This window comes from Pygocentrus nattereri, chromosome 16 (assembly GCF_015220715.1).
Source record: "Pygocentrus nattereri isolate fPygNat1 chromosome 16, fPygNat1.pri, whole genome shotgun sequence".
Classification (NCBI taxonomy): Eukaryota; Metazoa; Chordata; class Actinopteri; order Characiformes; family Serrasalmidae; genus Pygocentrus; species Pygocentrus nattereri.
Window position 1 is genome coordinate 7,885,170 of NC_051226.1, and position 23,739 is coordinate 7,908,908.

Sequence of the window (23,739 nt, forward strand, 5' to 3'; positions counted from 1 at the left end):
CTTCCTGTCCCAGAGAGCTCAGGATGCTTCACCAGCAGTGCTCCGAAGTGTGCGTTTCATCATGACTGTACGCTAGACGGATGGGTGTGAGTGTGTCAGCACCTGACTGAAAACCTTGTCACCGATACTTATTTTAACAAATGAAAAACCCTCATCAGCTGTGGATTGTCTGCAAAACATGATGTATTACCAAGGGAAATCGTCTCAAATCCAGTCAGTATACCTAATATCTCTTACTGTGACGGTTGTTATAAAATAAATCAACTTATTTCTAGATGTTTTTTCCTTCCTTTAAGGGTTTTATCTGTAGAAATAGATCGAGACGAGATGAAATGAATTAACACATGTAACGTCCTAAAAAAATGAATAACATTATAATATCTTAACACCTTACAGCAAGAGATATTAGATATTAGATATTAGATATATTGGCTAGATTTTGGATGATTTTCCTTGTCAAGACCTCATCATTGCAAAATCATCAGTGCAAATACAAATAGTCAATGTTCTCAAATTCAAGTAAACAGCAGAAATAAAGTCTCCAAAGTCTTTTATTCTGTAAATACTGTAGGACGGAGGGAGAGCTTTCTCATTTTTTAAGGTGTTGTTAATTAACTTTCAAATCATTTTCAGCATATTTCTTTTTTGTGTTCTGATCCTCATGCTTAATTTAGCTGTCAGTCATTGTGACGTCCGTTTTTCCCTGTTCAAACGTCGGCAGAGAGCCCGTTTCATCAGCCCTCCAGTGCATCGGTCGAGCTGTCGTGTGAAGCTTTTAGAGGCTTTGTGCAATAGAAGCCGAATCTCAACCTATTTGTTAAACAAATGATGAACCATGGGATTTTTTTTTCGTGCCTGAACTTGAACCCTGGCGATGGTGGGGGTTACATGGGGGTTGGTACAGATTTCTATCATCACTGCTCGAATCACAAATATGATTCCCAGATTAGAAAAGGGAATTGGTTCTGGACGAAATCCTTTGTGTGGTAGCCTATAAGCTGATTTTGAGGGGAGAGGGGTGAGAGACTGTGCACTGACTGAAGATGATTTGCTGTGTTTTGGCAAATCCAAACCACCTCAGACCGTAGAGGTCATTTGACTCGCTGTAGAGGTCATCGGCTTGTCGATATGAATTTAGTATACGGGTGTCGGTAACACACACCAATATCATTTTCTAGTTTAAGCGGTATCAGTGGATAACAAGCATTGTATTCATAGTACATCCATTTTTCTGTGTTTATTTTTATTGTCTGTATCAATCTTTCTGTGTATTCCAGGTGCTATGCATTAAGCCTTGTTAGTCGAATAGGCAGATATAGGAAAATATGTTGCTTTTGTGACATCACAAAAACAGCCTGCCGTTTTTGCTGTTTATTTTCCATACATAGACTTCATGGACTGGTGAGTGAATGGTACTTTCACAGAGTTTACATATTATATCACACACTTTTATATAAAAAAAAAAGTAAGAAAAAATGTTTTTTTCAAAAAAGGACCCTTTAAGAAAATATGCTATATCAGGTTTGTAGGCCATTATTTGAAATTAGTATGAAATTGTATTGGGTCAGCATTTTCCAGCACTTATTATTTAGGCGCAGAGTGCTGGTTTAATAGGTTAAGGCCAAGCTGGTCTCCTGGACACAAATAGCCCAGTGAAAGGAGAAGCCGTTGACGGTCTTCCCCTCAGCACTCATTAATATGGAAGAGCGGATGGCTGAGCAGGGCCAGGCAGCAGGCCTGACCTTGGCATCGCGCCAGCTTTGTCGCTCGGCATATTTGGCGAGTTTAACTTCCCTCATGCTAGAGTTCCTGTCTCACTTCAAATAGTTCAGCAGATGCATCGAAAGCCACTGCTCGGAAATCAACTGCCTATGAACGAAGATCATATCTTATTGGAAGACATGGACTGAATAGATGTAGATCTAGGAATTCGGCAGCTGATAAGGCTAAGCAGTGGAATTTGCCTTTAAGGGTGTGAGTAATGGAGGGAGCACTGTGGGGATAAGCTTGAGTGTTTTAGGGCAGGATGGGCTGAACGAGGGCTCTTTGTTTAGAGGATTCAGGGGTTAAGTCGTTCTGTGGTGTGATGAAGCCAGTCAGCCTGTTTCCACGCCGGGTCCCTCCTTCCTCAGCCACCTGACCCACTTTCATCACACATTAACTCCCTGTGTCAGCAAGAACAGCTTGGCTGGCCATGACCAAGATCAGATGGCTAGTATTATCTCTGTTTTGTGGATTTTGTCTTTATGGCTTCTGGCACTGTTGTCTGTGAAAATGGACAGACGTACAAAGAGAAATTTGAATCAGACTCGTGCATCAGACAGTGTCAGAAACCACATTAGCAGGTCTATTCAAGATCATTTAAAGTGTCCTGTATTTATTTCTTGTATTTTATTTTTTACCCTGAATTCTACTTTTTAACGCTTTTGTGATTTTATGTATCAAAAATGTCCCAGGAGCATAAGCGGCTTAGAAGGGGTGTGTGTGTGTGTGTGTGTGTGTGTGTGTGTGTGTGTGTGTGTGTGTGTCAAAAGCAGTCATAATAGCAGTCATAATTAATTTTTACGGGACTCTTTGCAATCTCTCCTTATCCCATGGTTTTATATGTACATAAGCCCCGTTCTGATTGGGTCCCCTATGTTGTGTCTCAATCACGAAGCAGTCCAGGCTGAAACACTCAGTGTGGCTGGGCAGAGAAAAACTGGTATAGGCAGATATATGTAAAGGTGCTGATTTTGTGACATCATAAAAACAATGAATTTTAAAAGGGCTTAATTTCCATGTATGGACTGGGGAGGGAATGGCCTTTAACAGCATTCACTTACTGTCTACATCTACATACTACTACAATTTATTTTTAGAACGTCAAGCTCAGCAGATGCATCAGCATCACCCATATCATGCGTTCTGTGATATGGGCCCTTTAACAAGTCAATATCATATGAGGAATATGTTTAATGTTTCAGGCCTACAGTTTGTGTGCTCCCATTTCTCGTTAGCTCCATCAGCCTCGTAGCTCCAGTGCAAAACTAGAAGACGAAGCAAAGTTCAGACATGTCTGGGCTACATTTGAGGTAAGAGGAAAAACTGTGTAGGCTTCATGTTTTGCAGAGCTAGCGCCTTAACACTGAGATGAGCCGAGACACCTCTTTTCATCCGCCTAATCTATCACTTTCAACAAAAGTGATAGATTAGGCCCACCCCTTCGCTCTGCAGGGATGACTCCGGGGGCAGAGGCCTCTGAGTCCATTGTTAACCGCAAAGGCCTTCACAGCTCAGCTGGGCTTTCCCGCTTGTGTCTTTCCACAATACCTTTAACAGCTTCCACCACAGAGGGGGTATATCTTTTAAAGAACGACTTACCATCAAACAGGGAAAGAACCCTTTTCCAGCAGAGTCCAGAGAAACAGTAGTTTTCCTTTTATGGCACTTATACTGCTCCTCTGAGAGTGAGCGAAAAAAAAAGAGGAGAGTGAGATGGAGAGCCTGGCAGGGGAACAAACAGGCCAGAGTGGGCCGGAGCACAAGAATGCGAATGCGTGTTGTACCTGGAAACATTATTCAGAATCAGAAAGAATGGCACATTCCTTTGCCATGATTCCATTTGCCGTTCCGTCTGGGCGCACTGCAGCGCTGAGCTGACCCAGACGGGCGGAGACGGCAGAGATGACCGATGCCGTGACTCCACTCTGACTCCCATAAGCCTGATGCATCATGACGTATCAGTCCGACGGTGGCAGTTCAGCTATATCAGTTTTGTAATGTTAGAATCAACAGTACAGCAATAATATTAAATGAAGCACGTGCCTGTTTTATATGTGCACACACACTGACTGATGATCACTGTTGAAACAGGCTTGTGCAAGTGTTGCCTGAGACAAACATGCTATACATCAAAAGACACCTTGAAACTCTCTGTGCTACAATATTTTGAAAATGGATAAAGGCAGAAACCCATTCATCTTGAGTCTTTCGATCACAATGAATTAGGCACGAGAGAAGTATCGCAGTGATGAGAATCATCAATTTGTAAGGTTACGTTCATTCGCTAGTGTAACATTAGCTGGCTCTAAAACTTGTGCGATTAGCATATACGCTGGCAGATCGAGTGCACTTTGGTTTTTACGCTCTTAAGAGAAACTGTACGATACGCTGGACTCTTTAACACATGATTCTGGAAAACTAGACATTTGTATGAATTGCCACTTTCGTACAGAGTTTGATTTAATCTTGGCGAGTGCCGAAGCTCTAATGCTTTTGCTGTTAGTGTGTATGTTAGCAGCTGGAGGACTAGTGTTATTTTTACATTCTCAAGAGAAAATGTACATTTTGCTTGACTCCTGTGATTCTGAGTAACTGTAGACATTTCTTAGTGTTGTGATGTTGAGGTCAAGCCAGCTGACCTTGGCTAATAATTAATTGGCTAATAAATGTAACTCAAATGTGATCATTCTAAAAATATCAGTTGACATGTTAATATATAGGAAGTGCCATTGACGTGGCAGGTTAGTCCAAGACTAGACTCAATCCATGTCCACGAAACTGGCCTCAAATGTTTAACTCTAATCAGGCGCAAAGGAAAAATGTCTTGCACAAGAAATAAAGCAGGTCTCAATACTGAACTTTCTGAATTTCTGAATCACCTGAACACCCCGTTGGAGAAAAGAGAGTGTAATGTATGCATTTCATTTTAAGTCAAATGAGGAAAGCACAGGGGCCTCCTTGTACTGATAGATAGCTGGAAGATTTCTGAGCTGTAGACGACAGTTACGTAAGGAAATGATGAGAGAACCGTTTTTTCATCATTTAGACCCCATTTACACATCATGTGCCTAGTATCTGGATTGCATCCTGATAAGATTTTGGCCACATCCATTTACACCTGGTAGTCAAATGCATATCCGGTTAGTCGGACTGAGATCCAATCACTGTTTGGAGGAATATTTAAATCTATGTAAAAAAAAAAAAAGAGAGGTCAGTTCAACTTAAAACGATTTAGTAACTGATTACATGGCTTTTCTTGAGTTGAGTCAACATGAGGACACGAGTTCACACAACTCAAAGGTCTTAGTTGAGTCAAAAATTTCCCCACTAGCTGGCGCTCCTTCTGTCACACAGTCCCATCTGGCATAATCTCCCCTTGGGTTTTCCGGATAATGGACCACTGTGGTATTGCTGGGATTCAAACTCACAACCTCCTGATGTTGGGATGAATTATTACACAGCTGCACCACATGAGATGACGCCACGCTTCAAAGCCAAAACAACAAATATTTCCTCCAGTGTATTAAACATTTGTAGACACAAAATCTGAGTTTCGTCATGTGTTCCTGAGTGATACAGTGGACTGAGCCGTCTCCCCAACAAGAGGTTGTGAGTTTGAGCCCCAGCGATGCCATAGCCATCCATGAGTGTGTACTCAGTGTCTCGCAGGATGGTGTGATGGAGAGAGTCTACTTTTTTGAGTATAAAAAAAACAAGTTCATTTTATTTACATAACTGAGAGCCAGTAATAAAAGCAGTAAGAGAACTTTTGACTCAAATAAGAAATTTGAGTTGCGTGTCCTTGAGTCAACTCAAGAAAAGCCATGTAATCAGTTACTATATCATTTTGAGTTGAGCTGACCTCTAATTTGTTACAGTGTGCTTGTTACACAGCAGCCAGCTTCCAGTGATTTATCCTACCAGCCTCTTACTCTGTAGTTAGTTTTGCACAGTACTTTCAGGCCATATTGCTGTTAATCAACTCATTTCATCCCTTCACCAAACTTGTGCGTCCCTGATTATCTTCTTCGCAGTCAAGGAGCACGTGCCCAGTGACGCACTGCATGGGGAGGAGTTTCGGTCGTACTGTGAGGGGTTTTGGTTGTCCAATGTGTCTTGAAGAGATGGATGCATTGACATCTCTATAATGTGGCTCAGATGTATCTCAGACCACCTCCTAAAGTGGTTTGAGCGATTTGATTTGCATCTGTTTTAAATGCATCTGTACTCTTGCCTTTGCAATTGCAGTGTGGGCTGGTCATATCCAGATATAATCTTGACCCTCAAGACACATGAAGTGACCAGGTATAAATGGTTTTAGCAAAAGAGTGAAAAAAGGGTTGTTTCTTGGGAGAGAAGAAAAATCGTACCCCAGTTTTATATAGGATTTAATCATGCCTGAGCAAAGTACATGAGATCTTATTTAGGCTGTTATTTTTTCTTAGAGTATTTCCTCCTTTTCCTTCTTTCCATTTGGCAGTTCCAGATGTCTGTGGGTATCTTGATGAATCAGGGAATGTACGTGGTCCAATAAAACATAAGTGTGATGAAATCTGAGATGAAATTGGAATATTTTGCAACATAATCATATAATGTACACTGCATATCTTGCAGCCCTGCATGAAATGCACATGTCCATTAACTAAACCTTGACCCTATGCCAGATAACCTCTCCTGTGGAATTGCTCTTTGTTTGCTCAAAGGAGAGGCCTTGGCTCTAACTAGCTCCGCCCCTCTGTTATCTGTGCAAAGGAGAAAGCAGCAGAAAATCAATAGGACTAATGGCTTAAGTGCTGCACTGTACAGCCTACTGGAAGATGGAAAACATTAACTTAAGCTTTTATTGTGCTTGATCAGTGCAGCATATTATTAAGCCTCCATGTTGTCGACAGTCACTAGCATTAGCCTCATTCAATATGATACAGCTTATAGGATAATTAATATGTGTTGGGAAACTGCAGTGCAATAAAGCTGCCTGCATGTTGTGCACTGCCTCTTTTGTCATAGAGAGATAACAATACTGGACTGCAGTTATGCAGGTCAATCTGCATCGGTGTGCTGTTAAGCCAGACTAGTCAATACTATATTAGTGTGCAGATGCCAGGCACATTCTTAGCATACTGGTACAAATGTTAAGAAGCTTGTTGGTCACTTTGCTTTGAAAGAACAAAATTACACCAAAATGAAAAAAATACATGTTGGTCTAAGCAAAATACATAAGAAACTAGTGGTTTACATTATTTTGTCAACTGCTGTTAATATGTGATATCTTGCATACCTCACAGCTTAAACTAAATTTCCAAAAGTATTCACTCGTCTGCCTTCACACACACTTGAACTTGAGTGACGTCCCATTCTTAATCCATAGGGTTTAATATGATGCAGTTATAACAGCTTCAACTCTTCTGGGAAGGCTTTCCACAAGGGTTAGGAGTGTGTTTATGGGAATTTTTGTCCGTTCTTCCAGAAGCACATTTGTGAGGTCAGACACTGATGTTGGACAAGAAGGTCTGGCTCACAGTCTCCGCTCTAATTCATCCCAAAGGTGTTCTATCGGGTTGAGGTCAGGACTCTGTGCAGGCCAGTCAAGTTCTTCCACACCAAACTGGCTCATCTATGTCTTTATGGACCTGCTTTGTGCACTGGTGTGTAGTGGAACAGGAAGGGGCCGTCCCCAAACTGTTCCCACAAAGTAGGGAGCATGAAATTGTCCAAAATCTCTTGGTGCTGAAGCTTTAAGAGTTCCTTTCACTGGAACTAAGGGGCCGAGCCCAACTCCTGAAAAACAACCCCACACCATAATCCCCCCTCCACCAAACTTTACACTTGGCACAATGCAGTCAGACAAGTACCATTCTCCTGGCCACCGCCAATCCCTGACTTGTCCATCGCATTGCCAGACGGAGAAGCGTGATTCATCACTCCAGAGAACACGTCTCCACTGCTCTAGAGTCCAGTGGCATCGCTTTACACCACTGCATTCGACGCTTTGCATAGTGCTTGGTGATGTAAGGTGCTCAGCCATGGAAACCCATTCCATGAAGCTCTCTACGCTGTTCTTGAGCTCATATGAAGGCCATGTGAAGTTTGGAGGTCTGTAGTGATTGACTCTGCAGTAAGTTGGCGACCTCTGCGCACTATGCCCCTCAGCATCCGCTGATCCTGTCATTTTACGTGGCCGACCACTTCGTGGCTGAGTTGCTCAGCATCTGCTGACCCCGCTCTGTCATTTTACGTGGCCTGTTGTTCCCAATCATTTCCACTTTGTTATAATCCCACTGACAGTTGACTGTGGAATATTTAGTAGTGAGGAAATTTCACGACTGGACTTGCTGCACAGGTGGCGTCCGATCACGGTACCACGCTGGAATTCACTGAGCTCCTGAGAGCGACCCATTCTTTCACTAATGTCTGTAGAAGCAGTCTGCAGGCCTAGGGGCTCGGCTTTATACACCTGTTGCCATGGAAGTGACTGGAACACCTGAATTCAATGATTTAGAGGGGTGACCGAATACTTTTGATAATATAGTGTATTTTGATTGGACTGTATTTTTCGATATGCTTCTCTCAGCATTGCACCAAAGTGAATCTTACATGGCAAAAAATTACATCTTGGCAAGTGAAACAATTAGAAAATCTAGTAAATTCATGTAATATTTTGTATTTTGATATTTTTGTAAGAATATTATAAGCTTGTTCAACCTGTTTCTGTAAATATTTTACTTGTTTCGAGTAATTTTATGTAGTGAAATTCTTATTCTGTTTGGCAGATAATTCTGCTCTTTCCAAGACAAAATTTGTATAATCTTTATTATTTTAAGATCTAATGGTTTAAACAAGCACAAAACAATCTATATATAATTATTGAAAACAAGTTAAAAAGTACAGAAATGGATTGAATAATCTTATAATATTCTTATGAAAATACTTCAGCGGTTCCAGTTTGATGTGCTTCTCTCTGCTTTGTGCTCGTATTGCAAGGTGAGCTGCCCACGTTGGCTGGGTTCAGACTCTGTATGTCAGTTAAGAGGCTGATGTTCCTGAATTTTCACAGTTAAAAGGGCTGAAAACTAGGTGTACCTCATAAAAAAAAGCTTTCAAAAGCCATTAGCTTGTATGTCCAAGATTATATTGACTGATATTGTGATATTGATTGCAGATTCAATGATGCATCAATACTCATGTTACACATTGGTGAACACACGTGGTAGTTTAGAGACTGGGCCAGTTTTCCAGATTCGGATTAATTCTAATCCTAGACTAAAATATTTTCCAAAAGTGAGTCATCACTAGCACTGCAATTTGGTTTAAGTGCTAAGGAAAACCTTTTAACTGGTCCAGAACATTTCCATTATGTAGAGATCCTTTGCATTTTAAAATTCTTCACACATCTTATTTACAAAGTCGTTTAAAAACCATCCACTGAAAAGTTCTGTAGGAAACCGAAAGGGGTTCTTCCGTGGCATCACTCCAGAAAACCCCTTTTTGGTGCCTTATTTTTAAAAAGTGTAGCCTTAGATTTCCCCTGTTTGTGCTTAAATGTAGCAGTATCTGAAACAGAGAACTGGAAGGGGGCATGTGAACGTGGAGTAGGAGTGTTTTTCCGGAGAAAATCACATTGATTGTGACTTCACTGATAACCACCCCCCCCCCCCCCCCCCCCCCCCCCTTTTCATTTGATCAAATGAAACATTTGCCTTGTGACACAGCAGTTGAGCTCTGCTTTATCAGCATGTTATGCTCACACAGCCTTCCCATCAGCTAGGACCCTCCCTCTGCAGCAGCTCTCAGAGGTGTTGGGGAAAAAGCCTGCGCTTACAGCTCAATATACGCACTACTGCTGCCCTCTAGTGGGACTGTTTTTCATTTATGCTTTATGTTTTTAAGAAAGGGGTCAAGGCAAACAGTGGGTCAATGGAAGGCTCACTTGTCAGGTAGTGAATATTACACAAGCCACATCCTGTAGGACACATCAAATATAATTATTTCAGAATTTATTTATAATAATTAAGAGAAGCCATTGCCTTTTTATGATGTTTTAACATTAACATATTGTAAAATGATCTGTTTGATCATTTCCCAGGCGCTCTTGTAGACTGTTTGCAAAATAATGATTGAAACACCTCTCCAACAAAAACTCTTAACAAATCTACTAGAACAAACCTGCTGTGAGAATGGCAGTGGCAGTACATTAGTCCAATTTTTAGTAGTAGTAGTAGTAGGCGTCGTAGTAGTAGTAGTAGTAGTAGTAGTAGTAGTAGTAGTAGTAGTAGTAGTAGTAGTAGTAGTAGGCGTAGTAGTAGTAGTAGTAGTAGGCGTAGTAGTAGTAGTAGGCGTCGTAGTAGTAGTAGTAGTAGGCGTCGTAGTAGTAGTAGGCGTAGTAGTAGTAGTAGTAGGCGTCGTAGTAGTAGTAGGCGTCGTAGTAGTAGTAGTAGTAGTAGTAGGCGTCGTAGTAGTAGTAGTAGTAGTAGTAGTAGTAGTAGTAGTAGTAGTAGGCGTCGTAGTAGTAGTAGTAGTAGTAGTAGTAGTAGTAGTAGGCGTCGTAGTAGTAGTAGTAGTAGTAGTAGTAGTAGTAGTAGTAGTAGTAGTAGTAGTAGGCGTCGTAGTAGTAGTAGTAGTAGTAGTAGTAGTAGTAGGCGTCGTAGTAGTAGCCGTCGTAGTAGTAGTAGTAGTAGCCGTCGTGGTAGTAGTAGTAGTCGCCGTTGTAGTAGTAGTAGTAGTAGTAGTAGTAGGCGTCGTAGTAGTAGCCGTCGTAGTAGTAGTAGTAGTCACCGTCGTAGTAGTAGTAGTAGTACTGTTGCTACTAAGGTTAGTAGCAGTAAAAACAACAGGAGCAGGAGTAGCTGTAGAAGTAGTTGCAGCTAAAGTAGTAGTAGTAATAGTGGGATTGTTTCAATCGAATATATAGTTAAACTTACCACATGAAGTACATGAACGAGCTGTATTGCCCACCTTTTCCTTCCAAGGTAAAAAATGCTGTCTTGCTGGATTATGTGCTAAGTAGTAAAAGTGAAACCACAATCATATTAACTGTGTTACCGAAATGTAACGTAGTATGTTTTTGTGTCTTTGTGCTGCAGGTGAGTTGCTTAGCCAGCCTCGGCCTGAGGGACTGACTGAGATCGTATGCCCAAAGAATGGCTCAGAGCGAGTGAACGTGGCACTGGTCTACCCTCCTTCTCCTACGCTGGTCAGCCCCAGCCATAAATAACTTCCCCTCCCCAACACATTCAAAAGACTGAAAATGCCCCCACACCCTGCCGCACCTCTGATTCTCCTCTATAACAAACACACACAGAGCCATGTCAGTGTGTGTGTCCTGCTTCTACTTCCTCGTGTATCCTCTGAGTTATGACAGCTGGACTGGACATGTGTTCAGCTGGCCATGTGGGCACATGAATGAGGGAAGAATCAAAAACCCCAGACACTTGTAAGTAGCCTTGCATGATATGCTTTTTTTCAATGCTACAACACAGTAATGCTCAATTCCTTTTCAATGCTACAACACAGTAATGCTCAATTCCTTATCAATGCTACAACACAGTAATGCTCAATTCCTTATCAATGCTACAACACAGTAATGCTCAATTCCTTATCAATGCTACAACACAGTAATGCTCAATTCCTTATCAATGCTACAACACAGTAATGCTCAATTCCTTTTCAATGCTACAACACAGCAATGCTCAATTCCTTTTCAATGCTACAACACAGTAATGCTAAATTCCTTTTCAATGCTACAACACAGTAATGCTCAATTCCTTTTCAATGCTACAACACAGTAATGCTCAATTCCTTATCAATGCTACAACACAGCAATGCTCAATTCCTTTTCAATGCTACAACACAGTAATGCTAAATTCCTCTTCAATGCTACAACACAGTAATGCTCAATTCCTTTTCAATGCTACAACACAGTAATGCTCAATTCCTTATCAATGCTACAACACAGTAATGCTCAATTCCTTTTCAATGCTACAACACAGTAATGCTCAATTCCTTATCAATGCTACAACACAGTAATGTTCAATTCCTTATCAATGCTACAACACAGTAATGCTCAATTCCTTATCAATGCTACAACACAGTAATGCTCAATTCCTTATCAATGCTACAACACAGCAATGCTCAATTCCTTTTCAATGCTACAACACAGTAATGCTCAATTCCTTTTCAATGCTACAACACAGTAATGCTCAATTCCTTTTCAATGCTACAACACAGTAATGCTCAATTCCTTATCAATGCTACAACACAGTAATGCTCAATTCCTTATCAATGCTACAACACAGCAATGCTCAATTCCTTTTCAATGCTACAACACAGTAATGCTAAATTCCTCTTCAATGCTACAACACAGTAATGCTCAATTCCTTTTCAATGCTACAACACAGTAATGCTCAGTTCCTTTTCAATGCTACAACACAGTAATGCTCAATTCCTTTTCAATGCTACAACACAGTAATGCTCAATTCCTTATCAATGCTACAACACAGTAATGTTCAATTCCTTATCAATGCTACAACACAGTAATGCTCAATTCCTTATCAATGCTACAACACAGTAATGCTCAATTCCTTATCAATGCTACAACACAGTAATGCTCAATTCCTTATCAATGCTACAACACAGTAATGTTCAATTCCTTATCAATGCTACAACACAGTAATGCTCAATTCCTTATCAATGCTACAACACAGTAATGTTCAATTCCTTATCAATGCTACAACACAGTAATGCTCAATTCCTTATCAATGCTACAACACAGCAATGCTCAATTCCTTATCAATGCTACAACACAGTAATGCTCAATTCCTTATCAATGCTACAACACAGTAATGTTCAATTCCTTTTCAATGCTACAACACAGTAATGTTCAATTCCTTATCAATGCTACAACACAGTAATGTTCAATTCCTTATCAATGCTACAACACAGTAATGCTCAATTCCTTATCAATGCTACAACACAGTAATGTTCAATTCCTTATCAATGCTACAACACAGTAATGCTCAATTCCTTATCAATGCTACAACACAGCAATGCTCAATTCCTTATCAATGCTACAACACAGTAATGCTCAATTCCTTATCAATGCTACAACACAGTAATGTTCAATTCCTTTTCAATGCTACAACACAGTAATGTTCAATTCCTTATCAATGCTACAACACAGTAATGCTCAATTCCTTATCAATGCTACAACACAGTAATGCTCAATTCCTTATCAATGCTACAACACAGTAATGTTCAATTCCTTATCAATGCTACAACACAGCAATGCTCAATTCCTTATCAATGCTACAACACAGTAATGTTCAATTCCTTATCAATGCTACAACACAGCAATGCTCAATTCCTTATCAATGCTACAACACAGTAATGTTCAATTCCTTATCAATGCTACAACACAGTAATGTTCAATTCCTTTTCAATGCTACAACACAGTAATGCTCAATTCCTTATCAATGCTACAACACAGTAATGTTCAATTCCTTTTCAATGCTACAACACAGTAATGTTCAATTCCTTATCAATGCTACAACACAGTAATGCTCAATTCCTTATCAATGCTACAACACAGTAATGCTCAATTCCTTATCAATGCTACAACACAGTAATGCTCAATTCCTTATCAATGCTACAACACAGCAATGCTCAATTCCTTATCAATGCTACAACACAGTAATGTTCAATTCCTTATCAATGCTACAACACAGCAATGCTCAATTCCTTATCAATGCTACAACACAGTAATGTTCAATTCCTTATCAATGCTACAACACAGTAATGTTCAATTCCTTTTCAATGCTACAACACAGTAATGCTCAATTCCTTATCAATGCTACAACACAGTAATGTTCAATTCCTTATCAATGCTACAACACAGTAATGTTCAATTCCTTTTCAATGCTACAACACAGTAATGCTCAATTCCTTATCAATGCTACAACACAGCAATGCTCAATTCCTTTTCAATGCTACAACACAGTAATGCTCAATTCCTTTTCAATGCTACAACACAGCAATGCTCAATTCCTTTTCAATGCTACAACACAGTAATGCTCAATTCCTTATCAATGCTACAACACAGCAATGCTCAATTCCTTATCAATGCTACAATACAGTAATGCTCAATTCCTTATCAATGCTACAACACAGTAATGTTCAATTCCTTATCAATGCTACAACACAGTAATGCTCAATTCCTTTTCAATGCTACAATACAGTAATGCTCAATTCCTTATCAATGCTACAACACAGTAATGCTCAATTCCTTATCAATGCTACAACACAGTAATGCTCAATTCCTTATCAATGCTACAACACAGTAATGCTCAATTCCTTTTCAATGCTACAACACAGTAATGTTCAATTCCTTATCAATGCTACAACACAGTAATGCTCAATTCCTTATCAATGCTACAACACAGTAATGCTCAATTCCTTTTCAATGCTACAACACAGTAATGCTCAATTCCTTATCAATGCTACAACACAGTAATGTTCAATTCCTTATCAATGCTACAACACAGTAATGCTCAATTCCTTATCAATGCTACAACACAGTAATGCTCAATTCCTTATCAATGCTACAACACAGTAATGCTCAGTTCCTTTTCAATGCTACAACACAGTAATGCTCAGTTCCTTTTCAATGATACAACACAGTAATGCTCAGTGCTTTTTCAGTTGTTAACTTAAAGTTACTTAAACATCTTCAACTGAAATCCTCTGTTGAAACCTATTTCAGCCCAGGATTTGTCTTAATCTTTGTCTGTTAAACCACCATGCATATTTCTGGTTTTAGTCACATTGATAAATGGCTCTCATTCTCTTCTTCTTAGGTTAATCAGCTCTGACTGCCAGCTTCCAATAAACTAACAGTGTTACAGACGGGAACTGAAATCTCACACCCACGGACATCTTGAGAAGCCGGGACTTTGCCCCAGTACCACTGGCCCACCTCAGAGTTTCATCACTTACATCAGAGCATGGATTATCTTCAGATCAGCCACATCTGTTTTGATCTCATGGCACTTTCTGGACTGTGAAAAGAAAAGGACGGGGAAGCTTACAGTGTTGTGAGGAATACCACTTTGTTGCAGGGACTCTGTGCTTCATATGATGTGCAGTTTCTAGAAACATGCTTATAAAAACAGTTGTTCTGTGAGGGTTCTGTAGGATCCAGTTCCACCAACCCTTCCATCGAAGCACCACACAAATGTTGGTTCCTCGTCTCAGTAACCGTTCCTGATTATTGATGTGAATTATTGATGGCAGGGCTGCCTGATGTGGACAAAATGACAAATATTGCATAGTTAAAGAATGGCCTGCATTATTTTGACCAAAACGATTTCAGCTCAGTTTGTCAGCTCGTTTATTAGCGCCCTAATAGCTGGTGAACAGGACTAATTAAAGGGGAAGTTTACCAGTTTTTCAAGATTGTAAACAAAGACCTTCAGAACAGTTAGATTTGAAATATTCCAGTCTAGAGAAACTAACCAAGTCAAAATTATTCACAGCGGTCTTGACAGGAACCAGACATCTGAAGCATTTTAGTGCTTCCTAAAGGCACATCGCAGAAAACTGTTGCATTAAATGGTTATGAATACACTGCCTGGTGCCTGGGACATTGTTTTACAGCACACTCAAAAAAATGATGGTTCTTTCAAGGGTTCTTTAGTAAAGAAAATGGTTCTATAGAGAACCAGGAACACTTTTCATGATTAAGAGGTTCTTTGCATCATGAAAGGGTTCGTCAGATTGTTGGAGAATGTATTGAATATGGTCCTACGTAGGACCTTTTTGGAAATAGTTCTACATAGCACCAAAAAAAGGTGCTTCTGTAATTACAAGCTTGACATCGTAACAATAGAAGAACGCTTATTAGTGCAAAAGAGGGTTCTACACATTCTCCATCAATCTGAAGAACCTCTTAGTCATGCAAAGGGGTCTTTAAGAGTTGATGGTTCTCAAGGACCCTTGAGGTTTGAGACATGTCTAAAACATTCTCTTTGAACCCATTAATGACTGAGAAGAACATACAGGATGTTATAAGGCCCAAATAATCCCCAAAGAAAATGTACCACTATATTACCATCATGAACATTAGGGACATTTGTAGGTCCTAATGGACAGTGAAATAAAATGACTGTATTTGGGATCTAGACGTCACATTCCTTGGTTCCTATCACCACCATTGTAAATAAATTTGGACTTTCTCTACAATACAGTTTACATTAGACCACTCTGAGTGACTTTGCTTACACCTCAGTGACTAAATTATACACCGTTTTATAAAATTAGTGGAATTCCCCTTAATACTTTAAGTAGTTGGTGCCCAGATTGATTCAGTTTCAGTCGTGTTCAAACCTCATTGCTGTAGAGGTTTTATTTTTAATGGTTCTGTACAGTTGCTCCTGTAGATCCCTAACATATAAGTACTTTATCTACGGACGTACTTAAGAACTTTTTGTCTTTAAGATTTAACTGCAGCTGAAGGATCCATTTTCAGATTAGTGTCTGTAGGCCTTGCATCTGAACCTGTTCATTTAAAAGAGGCAACATATTTCCTGCCCAGTGAGCTTTGCAGTGCTTTTTGGTTCTAAAAGCACAGGGTGTTCCTTTTAATGAATCAGTGAGACAGTAAACATTGGACAACCAGGAACACTGGGAGGAAAATTGGAGCCGGTTTAACAGGCTCAAATTAGTCTTATAACGTCTCCTCAACCTGTTTGTAGAATCCACGTTACAAGTATACTCCAATCTGATGACACCAGGCAGAAAGTGACAATGACTGTTTGATTGTGTAGTGAAAATGTATTTTAGGACCTGTTCCAACCTGGTGAGAATACAGATACAGATACTGTATGATTGAGTGAACATGTACATCAAGCTATGAACTTGTAATATTACATGGTTGTTAAATGAGCAAGGTGTCTGCATCCCTACCTAGTCTCTCATAATCACCACCACAGATAATCATTTTTGAGAAATAACCGAAAACACCACTATTTAAATGTGTTTGAAAGAAACCCACCTGTTCTCATTTGTCCTTCCCTCGGAAAGTTCCCTTCTAAGGTTACTGGAGGGAAAACTGTACTATATGAATCTAAAGAAGCCAAGGGTTTTGGTCTGTGGCGACAGTTGAAAGTAGAAGCATATCCGAACCATTCATGGGATTATACGGCTGTAATTCAGCACCTCTTGCTGTCTTAAAAGACTGCCCAGAATACGTTGTGTATATATTGTAATAGACAAAGTAAATCAGCAAATTGTAAATTTGCCAGGCCGAAGAAGTGAAGCTGTTTATAAGGTTTAAGCAAAAATGATGTGTATCATTTCCTTGTTCCTCCTGGGAAGGACAAGTACTGTAATATATATATTGTTTATGAAAACAGTTGATAAATTTTTGTACATAATATTTTTATTTTTGTAAGTTGATACGTTGTCACCAAACTCCTTTCGCATTATTTACTGCACATTGTGCATGGCTACTGTGCTCAATGTTACTACAGAACGTGCTTTCTAATTTATGAACAAGTTAATCAGTCTCATTATATGACCGTGAAAAGCACCAAATACAAATGTTGGTTTCCAAATGTGATGCTGTGACCTTTTTTCCTTGGTCGTCTTCGGTCAGTGGATCGTGTAGTGAGAGAAAACATGTTCTAACGTTTGGTAAGTGATAGTTTGGAAAGGTATAGCTTCTATAGTTTCTTTAGTTTCGCACTGTGCCAACTGCATGGCTCATCACCCTTTTGTCTCACACCATGTGACCTTATTAGTAACCTCAAAAAGGCCTAATGTAGTTTCTGGCATACAGTTATCTGTAGTGGCCAACCATGGCCTTTAGAGCTTAGGCCTTCAGTTTGGACAAAAACAAGGGAGAAACACCTAGTAAAGAATGTTAATTACTGCTAGCACCCTTGTGGGATTCCAGTACTGCATTCACAATAAGCAAACACTGATGTTTTTTGGCTATTCTAGGTTAAATGTGGTTACTTGTAGCTTGTAACAGACATATTAACGTATTGTTGCTGTCTAAAGAAAACATGTTTCTCCAAAATGGCAACGTTGCATGAGAATGCAAGAACATGCTTAACGTATTATTTTATTCCATTTCACACTGATTTTAGTTCAGCTATTGAAGTCTTAACCAGTGGGAGAACTAGCTTGGCAGTGCCTACGTAGAAACCAGAGAGAAACGTGAGCAGTCATGGGCTGGAGGTTAGGGAGCTGGCCCTGTGACTAGAAGGTTTCCGGTTCGATCCCCAGAGCCGACAGTCCATGACTGAGGTGTCCTTGAGCAAGGCACCTAACCCCCAACTGCTCCCTGGGTGCTGTGGATAGGGCTGCTCACTGCCCCCTAGTGTGTGTGTGCTCACTACTGTGTTTGTGGTGTTTCATTTAAACGCGGAGGTGAAATTCCCCCGTTGTGGGACTGATAATGGTCTCTATCTTAAAAAAAAAAGAATTTCCGTTTAAGAATTTAACCCTTTTATTGTCAACCAAAATTTAAGAGTATCACTACAATGCTTGCAGAGTTTAAATAGAATAAACATGGAGGTTATATTAAATACAAAGGGATCTAACAGTGACATAATCCTTAGATTAGCCTTCAGGGTTCCCCACTGTTTATCTGTAAGCCCAAAGGTACAGCATGGCTAGAAACAATAGAAGCAGCCATCATTGTAGCCTGAATTTCATGCCTACTTTCGTCCATTTTTGTGTTGATAATCATGTCAACAGTGTCAGAAACCACATGGCCAAGTCTATTGGAGATAATTTGACTTGACACCGCTGTCAAGATGACACAGATGACGATTTAGGAATGCAGTTTGCCCAGTGCTGCTTGCCAGGTTATAAGCATCCGTTACTTGTTGGTTATTTTAGACTGTGTGAAACTACAGAATAAAGCTTCAGGCACCAAACTTGGCTGGTCGGTTAGGCTACATATGAGGTGAAGGAAACGTGTACGTTAGATTTTTAGCAACTTTGTGTTGATGTAATGTATTATAACATTATTACAGTAGCACAGAGCCAGCACTGTGTTTTGGCATTAGCTTGAGTTTTTGGGCTGAGTGAATGTAACTGAACAGACCTCTAGCACTGACAGCAGCAATGACGCACACTAATCCCTGTGGACAGTGCCATCTGCTGGGCTGAGTCTTGAAGCAGGCCTGTTCATTACTGAAAACAGAATCGGGCTATGCATATTGCAGAAGCCGCCTCATGTGTCCTGCATCAGTGAACGAAGCTGACTTCTGTGTTGTTGAATATTCTTTATTAAAAAGTAACAGTACAGTGCAATAAAGCAGGCTGCAAAAACCATAGGCCAAAGTAGAAATGGCATACACAATACTGCCTCTTCGATGAATGTGGTGTTATAGATGTCATTCAAATTACATGTAAAAGAGATTTATTTTTGCTTGGCCAAAAGCAGGTGGTAGGGGAAGGGGCTAGCCTGACTGCTTTGTTTGATTCTGGTGTATCTATAAATACTTGTGTCACACATAATAATGCGGTAGTTTCCTGGTTGAAACCTCTACAACGTTGTAAAATGTTAAACATGAACAGTGCCACTAACCATTTGTACCACATATTGAGTGAGTCCTGCCACTCGCTAATATATACATGCAATAAATAAGCCCAACACAAACTGTCACACAGTACAATGAAACAAGACCAGTAGCTGCATGAAGAGATGCTGCTGTCTTCAGAAATCCTTAGTCATTATCGTAGATGCAGTCTGTAAGGATAGATAGATTAGCCTGAAATTAGTCATGTTACAACCATATCCCTTCTTAATAAAAACAACGCATGGCCACTTACTAAGACATGGGGTCCAAATGTGACATAGTAAGATGTGGGAACGAGATTGTTTGAGTTGTTCTGAGCTACGATTCAACCATTACAACTTTATTATCTCCTCCTCACATCTTGCGAAGTTGTGGCCACAGCATAACTATCGGGCTTGATTATCTGGTTAGTGTAGTGGTTAACACCTTTGCCTTCTACACTGTAGACCGGAGTTCAATCCCCCACCAGGGCAAGCACCCTATACTATACCAATAAGAGTCCTTTGGCAAGACTCCTAACACTACTTTGGCCTACCTGTGTAAAATGATCGAATTCTAAGTCGCTCTGGATAAGAGCGTCCGCCATCAATGTAAATCTCATTCTAATGCCTTCCTGTGTCACGGCCATGACTTCATTATCTTGTTCCCTCTGCTTACTAAATCATGGCTACAACGTAACTATCTTGTTCTCACACCTTTCTATGTTGAGGCCACAACTATGACAACTTAAAAACCCTATTCACAAAATATTGACAAGTTAATCTCAATCACAGAATTGTGTATCATTACACCCCAAATTTTCTAAAGCCCATTTCTGACTAATAATGTCCATTGAGGTCAATTTATAAGGTTTGTGTGGTTCTAAGTACCTGAAAACCATGAAAAGTTATTTTTAAATGATCGTTTCTAACCTCTCTTTATCCCTGATTTAAACAGGCTACTTTTGTTACTGTACCTTTAAGACTGATGTATGTAAATGAGCCTGTTCTGATTGGCTACACTGCATTGTGCCTCACTGAAAAAGCAGTCTGGGGTGACACACTCCTTATGACTTCAACGTGCATGGGTGTAGCTCAACAGCCTCAGGCTACATTTGTTATGTAAAATAAGGTTATTCAATATTTAGAAATTTTGTTTTTTGCAAATTGGTTATTATATGTGGACAGTAGGGACTGAAGATTGAATGATATATTTTGAAAACAAACAACTTTATCCTCTTTTATAAAAAAAAGGAAGAAAATGTCAGTTTTCTGTGAAACAGGCCCCATTTCGCTAGCATGTAATGTCTAATTCACTGTATCTACAAAAACACAAGTATTTAGACGACCTACCGTCACCGATGTCGTCATAGATGTCAATGTCCCTGTGGAAGCAGGGGACACGAGTTGTTTGTATTGCTGCATTTATTGAAATTGTACAAAGGTAAAATATTCAAAATCATTTCATACTAAACTTACTCAGACTGGATGATGCCAACTGAGACGTATCCGACTGTGAAAGCAGAAACAGGCGTATTTAGTTCTGTTATCAGTTCCTTTGGGTTCGACTGACTTCATATGCAGAAAGAGATAACTCTACTCACACTTGCCCTCCTTGTTCCTACAGATGAGTTTGTCATGTTCTGGTTTATGGATGACGTCTAGCACCTCTCCGCCCTGCACAGCCAGCTCCTTCCCACTGCCCTTCTTACTCAACGCCGCTGTCACCTGGTACAGCACCTGGATCTCCCCTTCAAACTGGAAAGCAGTGCAGCTTAGAGTTATTAATGCCTCATGCAGTGTGTAGAGCAAAAAAAATCATAAAATAAGATATTTTTTTCACTATGCAGCGAAATGATCAGCGAATATGTGTGGTAAGACTCCTTGAAATGGATTAGACCAGGCTTTAGATTAAAACGCAGTAGCAAAGATGAGTCTCCACTGGAAATCCTTTTTGTCTGGGTCTGGGAACCTGGCCTTGTGTGCCGTACCTTAAACTTCTTTCTGAACTCCTTCTCCTCTTTTTCAAATTTCTTCTGCTTCTTTGGGTCGTCTGTCTTCGCTTCAGCTTTTGCCTTTAGCTTAGGAAGACTGGGGAAAAAGTTCAAACCAGCAACAACAATACATGAATAAATGTGCTATATGACACAGTCCTTCTTATTCAGACGATGGTGATGTGAGAGTGTACCTGCTGAGGGGAGGAGGTGGTGGAAAAGCGTCCACGTCATCATAAATTTCATCACAGCCAGGCGCTGATGACTGATCTGATGATGACAGTTAAAAACAAAACACTACATTTTACTGCAAATAGAATGTTATGCAGGTTTCTGTGACGTGAGTCGATTATCCCATCATATTAACCCATGAAATCCTGAGAAACGGAATGAAAATCACTTTATTGGCCTCTTATCGTCGCTGTTGGAACAAAATCTCGTATCTCCAAAATAGCAACTTTATAGGAGAAAATAAAGACCTTTTCTGAATAACGTAGAACAATTTTGCTGCAGATACTTGTGTAATATGATTATAATATGGCTCTAATATTCTGTGGGTTTAAAAAAAAATTGTAGAAAGCTAAATGAAGACATAAACAGAGCTGTAGATGATTATATAATACCTGAGAAAGCCGTTTAAGACAAACAATACCTAAAATACTAAAACTGATATCCAGAAAGTCTCATAATTGAAAAGTGGTGACCAAATCTTGTTCATCAAATATTGTTTATAGTTATTTTATGTCAAGACATTACTAAATTACCCATAATGCAATTGGGAACAAACCATTGGTTCATGTTTTTGGTGTTTAGTTTATAGTATTTTAGTCAACATTGTATTGATCGACATCGTAAGTTATTATTGAACAGCTATTAGTAGGCCAATTATTCCAAACCTAGTTTATCTAAGTAGTTTTTTAAATGAATATTACAGAATACACTCTTAAAAATAATGGATCCTAAATGTAGTTATGTTATAACTGTAGTTTTGGGGGAGGTGCATGGCTGAAACCCCTCCTTCTTTCAATCTAACGCCCTATACATTCACATTCTCACCTTCTGTTCCCGTGAGGAAGTGTTCGCAATCCCCACTGTTGCCCCATCTCCTCCCCGTTCTTCAGTCCTGCATCAGTCCTACTACAGCTATTGAGGAGGGATCTGGCCTAAGGCAGAAGCTGCCCAGAATTCCAGCCCAAGTTCTCAGAGTTCTCCCGCCTCCCTCAATCAATCCTCCCTCATACTACCACCGCCATGCTGAAGGCATGGCCTGAACTCACAAAGTGATTCTTGTCATTTAATTGGTTAAGGAATTATTTGAAGTGGTTTAAATTTTAAAAGGGTTCTTCACACTCATACATGCCATTTACAAAGTTCTTTGACATCCAGTGAAAGAAAAGACGTTCTATGGCTTTGCTCCAAATAATATTTTGGGACCTCTATTTTTATGAGGGTAGGCATAGTAATATGTTTTTAATGCAAATAAATCTAAGATATAACCACAGATTTTATTACAAAAATATACAGAGAATTATCTAAACAGTTTGTCAATATAGATGAGGTGGGGTGAGACTGTAGCAACACAAGACGTAACAAAATAAAATAAAAAGACTGTGGATTGGCAAAGGTGTAAAGCCACAGGTATGACAGAAAAGTACTGTTAAGAGCTGGTCAGTGAGCTGCGAGTAAGCGTTTTACCTGTGTTTCCATCTTGGTTGAACTGTGGAGGAGGAGGCACCCTGTATATAAAGAGACATTCACTTTACCACTACATCACTGGTACATATATATTAATCAAAAGTGAAAAGAAATTGATTAGAAAATAAAAGAAGTCAAGGAAATACACGTTTCCAGCAAATCACACCAATCAATAAAGCACAGGAGAGTTACATGTTAAAGAATGTTATTCGACGAGGGATTTGCTTGCAGATTGGAAGCAGTTACGTTCAAGAACATAAGAACATAAGATAATTCGACACAATCAAGTGTAATTTTGGCCCAATCCCATCCATTCATTTTACCCCTACCCCTTGTTTTCAAGTGTCACCCTAACCCTCTGGAACTGAGTTACAAGGGGTGGTGGTTGAACTCTTGCCCCACAAAATGGGACGACCCTCAAAACAAAACACATCGCTTCTTTAACAGCTACTAGCGCTGCTCTGTAGGCGACCCCGCCTGTCTTCAGTAACAGCAGAGGAGGGTGAAGTTCAGCTCCTCTCTGCTGGGCTGAGTTACATTTAGGGCATCATAGGCCTTCAAAGAGGGGCAATTATTTATCATCACCCACTCCTAATTCTTTGGTGATACGAAGCTGAAGTCAGATATTTGCCAGCTTCTTACTCGATATTTCCCGTTCCACCTTAAATGGTGCAGCATTTACATTCTGGTGCTTCTGGCGTCAATACTGCCGGACTATTTAAG

The 23,739-nt window shown here is 39.9% G+C and overlaps 2 protein-coding genes across 5 annotated transcripts in view; one reads left to right on the top strand and one right to left on the bottom strand.

Annotated features, from left to right (window-relative positions):
- The window catches only part of mfhas1 (malignant fibrous histiocytoma amplified sequence 1), a 46,943-nt gene extending 29,574 nt beyond the window's left edge, over positions 1 to 17,369 (top strand). Inside the window, exons 2-3 of the mRNA XM_017713849.2 lie at positions 10,845 to 11,194; positions 14,613 to 17,369. Coding sequence (XP_017569338.1) covers positions 10,845 to 10,975 — 131 coding nt within the window. The 3' untranslated portion in view covers positions 10,976 to 11,194; positions 14,613 to 17,369. The remainder of the gene's footprint in view (positions 1 to 10,844; positions 11,195 to 14,612) is intronic.
- Positions 17,370 to 19,035: 1,666 nt separating this feature from the next.
- The window catches only part of fybb (FYN binding protein b), a 35,050-nt gene continuing 30,346 nt past the window's right edge, over positions 19,036 to 23,739 (bottom strand). For all 4 annotated transcript variants that reach the window (XM_017713876.2, XM_017713859.2, XM_017713866.2 and 1 more), the window contains 7 exons: positions 23,017 to 23,057; positions 21,516 to 21,591; positions 21,319 to 21,418; positions 20,932 to 21,085; positions 20,807 to 20,840; positions 20,681 to 20,712; positions 19,036 to 19,519 (listed from right to left, as the gene is read on the bottom strand). In XM_017713876.2, the coding sequence (XP_017569365.1) occupies positions 19,497 to 19,519; positions 20,681 to 20,712; positions 20,807 to 20,840; positions 20,932 to 21,085; positions 21,319 to 21,418; positions 21,516 to 21,591; positions 23,017 to 23,057 (460 nt within the window). In that variant the 3' untranslated portion in view covers positions 19,036 to 19,496. The remainder of the gene's footprint in view (positions 19,520 to 20,680; positions 20,713 to 20,806; positions 20,841 to 20,931; positions 21,086 to 21,318; positions 21,419 to 21,515; positions 21,592 to 23,016; positions 23,058 to 23,739) is intronic.